This window comes from Phaseolus vulgaris, chromosome 1 (genome assembly GCF_000499845.2).
Source record: "Phaseolus vulgaris cultivar G19833 chromosome 1, P. vulgaris v2.0, whole genome shotgun sequence".
Classification (NCBI taxonomy): domain Eukaryota; kingdom Viridiplantae; phylum Streptophyta; class Magnoliopsida; order Fabales; family Fabaceae; genus Phaseolus; species Phaseolus vulgaris.
In genome coordinates this window covers 24431411-24442315 of record NC_023759.2, presented here as the reverse complement: position 1 = coordinate 24442315, position 10905 = coordinate 24431411, and the positions used below count along the sequence as shown (strand labels likewise).

The 10905-nt window shown below is 49.5% G+C and overlaps 1 protein-coding gene across 1 annotated transcript; it reads left to right on the top strand.

Moving 5' to 3' along the window:
• Window positions 1-10137: 10137 nt before the first annotated feature.
• On the top strand, window positions 10138-10683 carry LOC137815737 (uncharacterized). Its single transcript, XM_068618848.1, has one exon. It carries the CDS (start codon window positions 10138-10140, stop codon window positions 10681-10683), a length of 546 nt encoding a protein of 181 aa, XP_068474949.1.
• The last annotated feature ends 222 nt before the right edge of the window (window positions 10684-10905 follow it).

The following is a 10905-nucleotide window of genomic DNA, read 5'->3' as shown; positions in this document are numbered from 1 at the left end:
CGCTTCAAACCTCCGTCCTTCTTCAAGATCCACCTCAAGAACCTGCAAAAGAACAGAGCGGCGCCGCTGCGGCCGATCGCACTCCAACGCCCAAGTCAGTGACCGAACCACCAAATACTAAGAGCAAGAACACTCAAGAAATCTCAAGGAACCGTGCAATGTTCTCTCTCACAGTAAGCTCTAGAACTCGCAAGCGTAAAGAGTATAATCTGAACGTGCGTACCTCAGAAAGTTCGTTGAGAACTCCTATATACCTGGTTACTTTCTCTCTCTTGGAAGTTACAGACCTAGATACGTGGCTCGCATCCAGTCGTACACGTGCCATCATCTGGAGCCTCCTTGACTTGGGCGCTGCTTCTGACTCTCTTTTTGGCTAATTTACTTATGCCTGGTACTGCCCAGTGCATAGCTAACTTGGGAGTGCGATCTCTACTGGAACTGGCGAGTTAGGGTGCCTTCGTACACCTTCCCTGTGGTCTCGCCGGCCGCCTTCATAATCTGCGCCACCTTCATCTCTGGCGATGTGCTTGCTCTGGCGATCTCCAATCATTTGGTCGCCTGAGTTTACATCTGGCGACTTCATCTTTAACCCGGTGATCGCCGGTTCTGGTATGCTGGAGATCGGAACACGCCAACTTAATAACTGGCGACTTCACGAGCCCCCTGACTTCCTCCTCTTCTGCCACCCTGGCGCCTTGTCAACACGCCTACACTGTAGCTTGGTGCCACGTCATCACTTCCGACTACCAGGACGGTACACAAGCCCCCCAGTCTTAAGTGAAGACTTGTCCAGCGAAAAGACTGAAAGAGTCACGTCAACACCGACCTACGTGGCACTGACGCAGAATTCCAAGCGGTTGTACTTTCTGCTTCTCTGACGCTCCACCAAACCCCTCACCCATCGCTCGACACGTGGTTTCATCAACGGTTACCTTCAGTTACCGTTTGCGCTTCCCAAACCCATTTCGAAAAACCCTTAAACCCATTTTCACTCTACTGTTCCATCACTTTTCTTCGTATTCGCAAACGCTCTAACTTCCTTTTGCAAAAAAGCTCCCAGCGTTCTCCAATATTCTGGATCACCAGCACCCTTCATCGTCTTCCTGATCATCAAAAGGTACCTCCTTTCCTTCTTCTGCTGGTTTTTCCTGCATTTTAACCGATTTGCATCATCCTGTAACTGTCTGGTGCATACGTTGTGGGTTGTTTTTGCGATTTCTCCTTCTTCATAACTTAGGGCTCTGTCAACGTCACAACGAACCTACGTTCGTTCGTTTTTCACCTTTCTTCCATGATCGAGTCAGCCTCTGTGACCCCTGATCATTTTTCCTTTTCTTCTTCCTTTGCAGCTTCAACAATGACTCGCTCAAAGATCACCCCAAATCCTCCTCCTTCATCACGAAACCCCTCTTCACAAGCACACGACCCACCGCGAGTACGTGGCGCTTCGTCTTCTCAGGCAGAGAGGCCTGCACCTTCCCGCCCCAACCTGGCCCAGGCTACTCCGCCTGTCACCGGAGGAGCCTCCGTCCCCCCACCAGACTTCAAAAAGCTATACCCCTGGGCCAACTTGACCCTGTTGGGGGAAACATCTTCTGTGAACACTGAGGGGGCAGTTCTGCAACTGACGAAGGGGGATGAGCTTCACCAATCTTTCCACAAGGAGCACGATGAGAAGATGACAGTGCTACCTTGCCCCCCTGGCCTACCAGTTTGTGCTGACGACAAGGCAAACACCGGTGGAGCCTTCTGTTTCGTCTACACAACCCTATTCAAGAAGGTGAAACTCAGGTTTCCCTTCACCCGCTTTGAGAGGGAGCTTCTTACTGAGCTCAACATCGCCGCCGCCCAGCTTCATCCCAACAGCTGGGCGTTCGTGCGAGCGTTCCAAGTGATGTGCGACCATCTGGGTTTGCCAGCATCTGTAGATGTATTTTTATTTCTCTTCGAAGCCAAGCACCCAGGAGACCGCCTGTGGGTAAGCTTGAATGGGATTGCTGGGAGATCAATCCTTTCCATCTTCCAGCAATCCTATAAAGACTGGAAGGGCAAATTTGTCCAGATACGCCCCAACGAGAAAGACGCGTCGCTGCTCGACGGTTTCCCCTTGTATTGGGTAAACAAGGGGAACAAAGAGTCCAAAAGCTGCTTCAGGAGACCCAGAAGTCCTGATAGCATGGGCGCTTTGGACAGAGATCTCTGCTTTTTCTGGAAGAGTGTGGCAGACGCCAACATCACCTTCCTCACCACCACACTTATCTGTTTCGAGTTCTTCGAGGACCAACTCGAAATTCGAATAGGTTAGAACGCTTAAGCTCTTGTTTTAATACTTACTTCTGTTAACTGTTTCTGGGCGTCTTGTGCGTTGTGCGCAAGACTTTGGTTTTATTTTTCTGCACCCTTTATCTGCTTCGCTGTTGCATACTGCCTCATGCATTTATCTTCTTTCTGAACTAACCCACGCATTTTTGCTCTATGCGGATAACATGTTGGGCCAGGGCAAGCTTGCTGAATTAAGGGCGCTCGCCCGAATCCACGGGTTGGCAACGGGTTCCCAAACAGTGCCAAATTCTGTGGTGGAGATCGCCGCCGCACAGGGCCAATCGCCACCCAAGGGCCCAGCTCCTTCCGATGTCCAACCCGCCGCTCAACGCAAGAAACTTGTCCTCAAAAGACCCAAGAGGAAAACTCCCCAGGTAGTCCACGAGGAGGAGGAGGAAGACGACGAGGCCACTGAAGATGGCCTTGTTACGAAGAGGAAGAGGGTGGCACCTTCTTCACCATCTGCACCACCCCCTCTTCCAGCATCAACGCCGCCATCCACGCCTGCCCCTCCTCCATCATTGCCACCTCCATCAGCTCCTGCTTCACCAGTCCAAGCCATTCCATTAGCATCCGCGCCACCTGCGGTTGAGGCCCCCGGGCCAAACTTCATGGAGGACCCCCCGAGCGCCTCCACACCTCGTCCTCCTTCAAATGCCTCAGCCGCAGACGTTGCTCCAATCGGGGATGAGGTTTCCCATGCCTATCCAATTCTGATTACCGAATCCCCGACGTCGCCACCACGCCCAGAAGCGCCTACTGAAGAACCAACTAAAGAAGGTGGCGACGAAAACCAACAACAGGCCCACCCAGCGCCTCTACAAGCAGCAAACCTCCCTCTTGAGGTCACGAGGATGTGGGAGCCTTTATCTGCCAAGCTGAAGACGATAGCAGAAGACATCCCCGCCATCATAACTAGAGCTGTAGAGAGCTCCACCAGGAAGCTCCAGGACGACCTCTTCAACCTTAGAACTGAGAACAGCACCATGAGGGTTGAGGTGGAGAAGTTGTCCTTCAATCTGACACTCGCGGAGATTGAACACTCCCGAGTAGAAGATGCGATGAGCACCGAGCTCCGACTGGCGCGCAAGGAGGCCACCGATCTTCGCCACAAGGTGCAGCTTCTGGCTCAAGAGAAGATTGAGCTGGAAAGCAAGATTGTGCCTTATCGCGTTAAGGTGGCTGACCTAGAAGCCTTGATAAAAACTGACGCCGCCAAGGTGAAGAAACTGGAGCAGAGGTCCGCTGATCGGGAGATCTTCCTTGGTAAGGTGGAGAAGGCGAGGGATGACGCCATGGCTGAGCTTGCCGAGGCCAACAAAGAGAAGGGGAAGATCACTGCTGAATTGGGCCAAGTGCAAGCAGAATCCAAGAAGGTTGCTGAAGACCTTCTCCAGGCTCAAGAAAACAACGAAAAACTCAAGAAGCAAGTCGAAGAGCTGGAGCAGCAGAATAAGGGGCTGAAGGAACAAACTGAAGGACTCCAGAAACAGATTGAAGAACTTAATATGAGTTCTGCCCAAATTCTGGCTGCTGGATTCGCGGCTGCACGGGAACAACTCGCATGCTTGTTCCCCGATCTGGATCTCAGCATGGTGTCCCTAAACAACAAGGTGGTGGATGGGAAGGTGGTTCCCGTCGAAGATTGATCAATTTCCCCTCATCCACCACCTTTATGCTTTTCCTTTGCATTTTGTAATGAACTTTCTTCTTTTCCTGTTTACGTACCCCGAACTGATATTTACTTAATGAAATTGCCTTTGTATTTCTTCCTGTAACTTCTTTGCCTGCTTCAACTTCCCTTGTGCAATTTACTTCAGAGGAATAACTTAGTAATTTCGTAGGCACGATCTTGTACTTAACTGTTTCGAACCATTTCAACTTCGAATAATAATCACATTAACAACTTGTAATCTTAAGGTAATTAACCTTAGCGCAAAATCACTCTTCAAGCAACGAACCTTAACTCAACCCCTGGCTTAAAACATTTCTTCACCCGATCTGCTTCATCAAAACGGGTCTTTAACTTTCTCGCCACTGTTTGAACTTTTCCTGGTCGCCAAAGACTCTTGGCGATATCAGCTTCTTTTTGGCTTCATGCCTTGGCCATTGCTCTTTTATCTGGGGTAGAGGCGCCTTTCGGATCCTTCTCTACCTTTCTGAACTTCAGAACAAAAGGCCGGGTGGCTAGGCGTTCTCTTCGAACCTACCTTAGCCACCTTCCAAATTTCGTCCACCCTTAACACCGTACCTGAACTCGTTCGAGACGAGAAGGATTTTACCTTGCCTGAACTCGCTCATCAGCGAGAAGGTCTTTTACTTGCCTGAACTCGCTCATAGGCGAGAAGGTCTTTTACTTGCCTCTACATTGCCCCAGGGGTTACATCTTCTCGCCCCCAGAAACACTGAGGACTTTTCACTGGTGCCTCTACATTGCCCCAGGGGTTACATCTCCTCGCCCCCAGAAACACTGAGGACTTTTCGCTCTTCCTCGCCTGCACTCGCTCGACGGCGAGGAGGTCTTTAACTCGCCTCAGGACGCGCGAGGGCGTTGAGGTCTTTTAGCTGGTGCCTCCGATCGCCGAAAGACGATGAGGACTTTAACTTTAACTTGTGCCTCTGATCGCCGAAAGACGATGAGGACTTAAAACTCTTTAGAAAGCATGCAATATATCTTTAACTTGCCTTAAGCCACATACAAGTGACAAGGTCTTTCTTCTAAACTTTCTGGAAACAACAGGCACGCAATCTAAAACAACTTGTACTTCGAAAACTTCTCTTTATTGGGTGGCCTCATTAAAAACCCTCCTTAGGGAAAAAAGAGTGCCCCCTTCAAACTGTTTTAACAGAGACATTGTAATATAACTTCGTGTTTGTCTTTACTTACAAGGCTTCTTAACTGTAATACAACTTCAGGTGCGTGGCGTTCCAAGTGCGAGGAATCGCCCCTCCTTCCAATGTCTCTAAGCGGTAGGCGCCGTTCCCGAGCGCCTCGGTTATTCTGAACGGCCCCGTCCACTTGGGCGACAGTTTATTCTCCATCTCGTACTGGTGGGCTTTCCTCATCACCAGGTCGCCTTCTCTAAACTGTCTTGGCATCACCTTCGAGTTGTATCTTCGTTCAATCCTTCTCTTCACCGCTTCAGCCTTCAATCTCGCCTCTTCCCTGACCTCATCCAGTAGATCCAGGTTCAGCCTTCTCTCTTCATTCGAGTCTTCCTCTACAAAGTTCTGGAATCTCGGCGAGCTCTCCTGGATCTCTACTGGAATCATTGCATCACACCCATAGACCAAGCTGAACGGGGTCTCATGGGTTCCTGACTGCTCGGTGGTGTGGTACGCCCAGACTATACGGGGTACCTCCTCAGCCCAGCTTCCTTTGGCTTTCTATAGTCTTCTCTTCAAACCTCTCAGCAACACCCGATTAGCTGACTCCACCTGGCCATTCGTCTGAGGGTGCTCGACGGATGCAAACACTTGTTGAATTCCCACCCCTTCGCACAGCTTCTTCAAACTGAGTCCCATTGTCTGACACCAGGCGCTTGGGCACCCCAAACCGGCACACAATATTCTTCCACACGAAACCTTCGATCTTGTGTGCGGTGATCTGGGCCACTGGCTCTGCTTCGATCCACTTGGTGAAATACTCAATCGCCACCACCAAGTACTTCATCTGCCTGATCGCCAGCGGGAATGGTCCCAGGATGTCGATTCCCCAAGTATGAAACGGCCAAGGGCTGTAGATCGACTTCAACTCCTCGGGAGGCGCCTTGTGCCAATCGGCGTGCTGTTGGCATTGTTTGCAACATTGGGCATACTTCTTGCAGTCTTCTCTCATCGATGGCCAGTAGTAACCTGCACGGAGAGTCCTTGCGGCCAGAGCTCGACCCCCGACGTGGCTTCCGCATATACCTTCGTGGAGCTCTGCCATGATTCTCGTGCACTTCTCGCCGTGTACGCACTCCAGGAGTGGGTGAGTGAACCCAAACCTATACAGATCGCCATCAATCAATGTGTACTTGCTAGAATTTTTCTTTACCTTCCTAGCCTCTGTTGGATCCAGTGGGAGAAGGCCATCTGCCAGGCATCGCTTGTATTGTGTTATCCAGGTGTCTGGCTCATGGATAGCGCAGACCTGCATCATGTTCACCTTCTCTCCTCGACATGCTCTAACTCTCGGCGATCTCAAAGTTTCTTGCGTCGGGGACTTATGACTTCTCGCTGCTTTCTCCATCGACTTGCTTATCTGAAGAACCAGGTGATCTGCCACAAATGCTCTCGGCGTCTTCAGAGTTTCTTGAATCACCGTCCTCTGTCTACCCCCCTTGCCTGAACTGGCGAGCTTAGCTAGCAAGTCAGCTCGGGCATTCTGCTCCCTGGGCACATGCACCACTTCAAAGGAGGCAAAGGAACTCTTCAATTCCTGCACATACTCCAAATAAGCCGCCATTTGTGGATCTTTAGCCTGGAACTCGCCTGTTACTTGCCCTGTGACTAGCAGCGAGTCACTCTTAGCCATTAGCACCCTGGCTCTCATCTCTTTGGCCAGCAAAATCCCGGCGATCAGCGCCTCATATTCTGCTTGATTGTTACTGGCTTTGAAGGCAAATCTCAAAGATTGTTCGATCAGCACGTCGTTGGGTCTTTCCAAAATGACCCCAGCACCGCTACCCTGCTGGTTCGACGATCCATCCACCGAGAGCACCCAACGGAAGTCGTCCCCTTCAACTCGTGTCGCCTCAGACGAGAGCTCGACCACGAAATCCGCAAAGATTTGCCCCTTGATCGGGACTCGGGGCTCATACTTAATATCAAACTCTGACAATTCTACTGCCCACTTCACCATCCTTCCTGCAACATCAGGCTTCTTCAAGACCTTCTGGATGGGCAGGTCAGTCATCACCAGTATGGTGAAACTATGGAAATAGTGGCGCAACCTCCTCGCCGAAAATACCACAGCCAGCACAACCTTTTCCAGGGCCTGATATCTCGTTTCGGGGCCCTGCAACACCTTACTAACAAAATAAATAGGCTTCTGGGCCTGATCTTGATCCTGGGCGAGCACCGCACTCACCGCCCTCTCAGTTACAGCAAAATACAACCTGAGAGGGGTTCCCACCAGTGGTTTACACAAGACCGGCGGGCTCGCCAGATATTCCTTCAGCTTGGCGAAGGCTTCCTCGCACTCCTTTGTCCAAACAAACTTGTTATTGCGCCTCAAGCACTGAAAATAGGGATGGCCCTTTTCTCCGCTAGCTGACACAAAGCGAGACAGGGCTGCCATCCGACCTGTTAGCTGTTGAACTTCTTTCACCGTAGTTGGGCTCCTCATCGCCAAGATGGCGGCACACTTATCAGGGTTGGCTTCTATGCCTCTTTCAGTTAAGAGGAAACCCAAAAACTTTCCAGCCTCCACGCCGAAAATGCATTTCTCTGGATTAAGCTTTATAATCTGCGCCACCTTCATCTCTGGCGATGTGCTTGCTCTGGCGATCTCCAATCATTTGGTCGCCTGAGTTTACATCTGGCGACTTCATCTTTAACCCGGTGATCGCCGGTTCTGGTATGCTGGAGATCGGAACACGCCAACTTAATAACTGGCGACTTCACGAGCCCCCCGACTTCCTCCTCTTCTGCCACCCTGGCGCCTTGTCAACACGCCTACACTGTAGCTTGGTGCCACGTCATCACTTCCGACTACCAGGACGGTACAATAACAATTCATACATTTGCAAAAAAAAGTTTTGACAGCAGAGAGTTAAGTGTTTACAAAGGATTAGCATTTGTTCTTCAAAGATTTCAAAAATCACAAAGTGCTTGTTCTTGGTTTGGTTCCAAAAGCTTGGTGTGAGGTGCAGCTACTGTTTTAGCAATCTTGCCTACTGGTTTAAGGCAGATCTGTGTATCCTCAATCAGGTGTAGTCGTTTCACATCTCATTTCTTGTAATAGTTTGGTTGAACACTCTTCTTGATAGGTGTTCTTGAATAGTGGGTGTGTGTGTATGCTGAAATAGGTTTTTTCAGCAAGAGTACCTAAGTTCTTGTAGGTTTCAAGAACAGTGGGAATTGTACTTGGTTGTACTGTGTGTTAGTGATTTCCACCTGTTGTTGGTGAAGACTGGATGTAGCTCAGTTGAGTGAACCAGTATAATTGCTTGTGTTCATTCTCTCTCACTCTCTGCAATTTCGTTTCTGCATAATTGATAAAACAACAAAGAAATAAATCTGTTCAATTGAAAATAAATCTGTTCTTTCTGGGCACTGTGCATACTGTTCTTGATTTCTGAAAAAGTTGTTTGAATCTCATAAGAACATATATAATCTGCTTAAAGCCATTGGAACAGATTGATTGTGATAGGTTGCACAAGAAACTGTCAATGCTATTAATTGAACCTTAAACAATTGCTTAAAGTTGATGCTTGGTGTTCTGTGATTCATTGTTCTTAATTTCTGGAAAATTGCTTGACATCAAGAAGAACACTCATAGTCTGTTAAAAGCCACTGGAACAGGTTGTTTGCAAAGGTCACTCAATTAACTAGCATGCTATCAATTGAACCTTAATCACTTGCTTGAAACTGAAGTTGGCTGTTTTGGTGTTTCACTGTTTTTCAATCTGATATCTGTGTGTGTACATCTGGAAAAACTATCTGCATAGTCTTGTGATTAACCTTGCTGTATTAAAAGCGTTTCAAACAAAAAACAGTGCTGAAATAAATCTGTTCATTTTCACATAAATCGATTTATTTTCTGTGAAACTGGGTTAAACAGTGTTTCTGCGAGAAAGTTTTAAAAGGTCAATTCACCCCCCCCTCTTGAACTTTGGCACTATTAAACCCAACATTATTTGCACACTTACTCATATTTTTACCTTTGTCTTTGAGCTTACCTGTACACCTTTGCACTATGCAGATCTCATGCTGGGTAAAGGCAAGTTAGCTGAATTGAGGGCGCTCGCCCAAGCCCATGGGTTGGCGTCGGGCTCCCAAACTGTGCCCAACTCAGTGGTGGAGATCGCCGCTGCTCAGGGCAGATCGCCCCCTCAAGGCCCAGCTCCTTCAGAAGCCTTGCCCGCCCAACAACACAAAAAACTCATCCTAAGGAAGCCTAAGAGGAAAACTCCTCAGGTGGTCCATGAGGATGAAGAAGAAGACGATGAGGCAACTGAAGATGGCCTCATCACCAAAAGAAGAAGGGTGGCACCTTCTTCACCACCTGCTCCACCTCCTCTTCCAACACCAACATCGTCTTCACCACCAGCTCCCATTCCAACACCGCCTTCTCCCCCAGCTGCAACTCCGCCAGTTCAAGCAATACCTTTGGCGGCTGCATTTCCTGCGGTTGAGGCTACTGAGCCCAACTTCATGGAGAACCCTCCGAGCGCCTCCACGCCATTCATATCCGCTGGAGAGGGTCCTCCTTCAACTGCCTCAATCGCCGAAGCCGCTCCAGGTGGGGATGAAGGTGCTCACAACTCGCCCATCATCATCACCGAGTCCCCCTCGTCACCACCGCGTCAAGAAGCTCCAACTCAACAACCAATCCAAGAGGACGGTGGTGAGAGCCAGCACCAGGCTCCTTCAGCGCCTCCGCAAACAGCGGTTGCAAACCTACCCCTTGCGGTTAAGGGAATCTGGGAACCTTTCACAGCGAAACTTCCCTCCATCATATCAAAAGCTGTGGAGAGTTTCAGCAAGAAACTTCAGGACGACATCTCCGTGCTCCAAGAGGAGAATCGCCTAATAAGGATCGAGGCGGAGAAGTTGTCTTGCAACCTTATGCTGGCAGAGATCGACCATTCAAGAGTGGAGGACGCCATGAGCACTGAGCTGAGGGTGGCGCGTAAGGAGGCCATCGATCTGCGCCACAAGGTGCACCTCCTAGCTCAAGAGAAAATTGAGCTGGAGAGCAAACTGGTCCCATACCGTCTCAAGGTGGCTAGCCTGAAGGCGTCGATCAAAGCAGACGCAGCCAAGGTAGAAAACCTTGAGAAGAGGTCAGTAGATCGGGAGGTCCTCTTGGGAAAAGTTGAAAAAGAGAGAGATGACACCGTGGCTAAGCTTGCTGAGGCCAAAAAGGAGAATGAAAGGATCGCCGCAGAGCTGGCCCAGGCGCAGGCGGAAAACAAGAGGGTTACTGAAGACCTCCTTCAAGCTCGTGCGACAACTGAAGAATTAAAACAGCAGACCGAGGGGCTCAAAAAGCAAACTGAAGAACTCGAGCTGAGCTCCGCCCAAATTCTCGCTGCTGGGTTTGACGCCGCCCTGGAGCAATTCGCCTGCCAGTATCCTGATCTGGACCTCTCCATGGTGTCACTAAACAACGAAGTGCTGGATGGGAAGATCGTTCCTTCTGAAGATTAGCCGCTTCCCTCCATCGCTTATTCCTCTGTTCTTTTCTTGCACAACTTACTTGTAATAATTTTTCCCTCTTTGGTACATGTATTTTGAACTAATACCACTGTATTATGAAGCTTTCTGCTTCTTTATACAATTTCTCTGTCAACTTTATTTCTTCTTGTATAAACCGCTTAAACGAAATTGACTTAGCAACTCTGCGAGCGCAACTGTTTACTAACTGCTTCA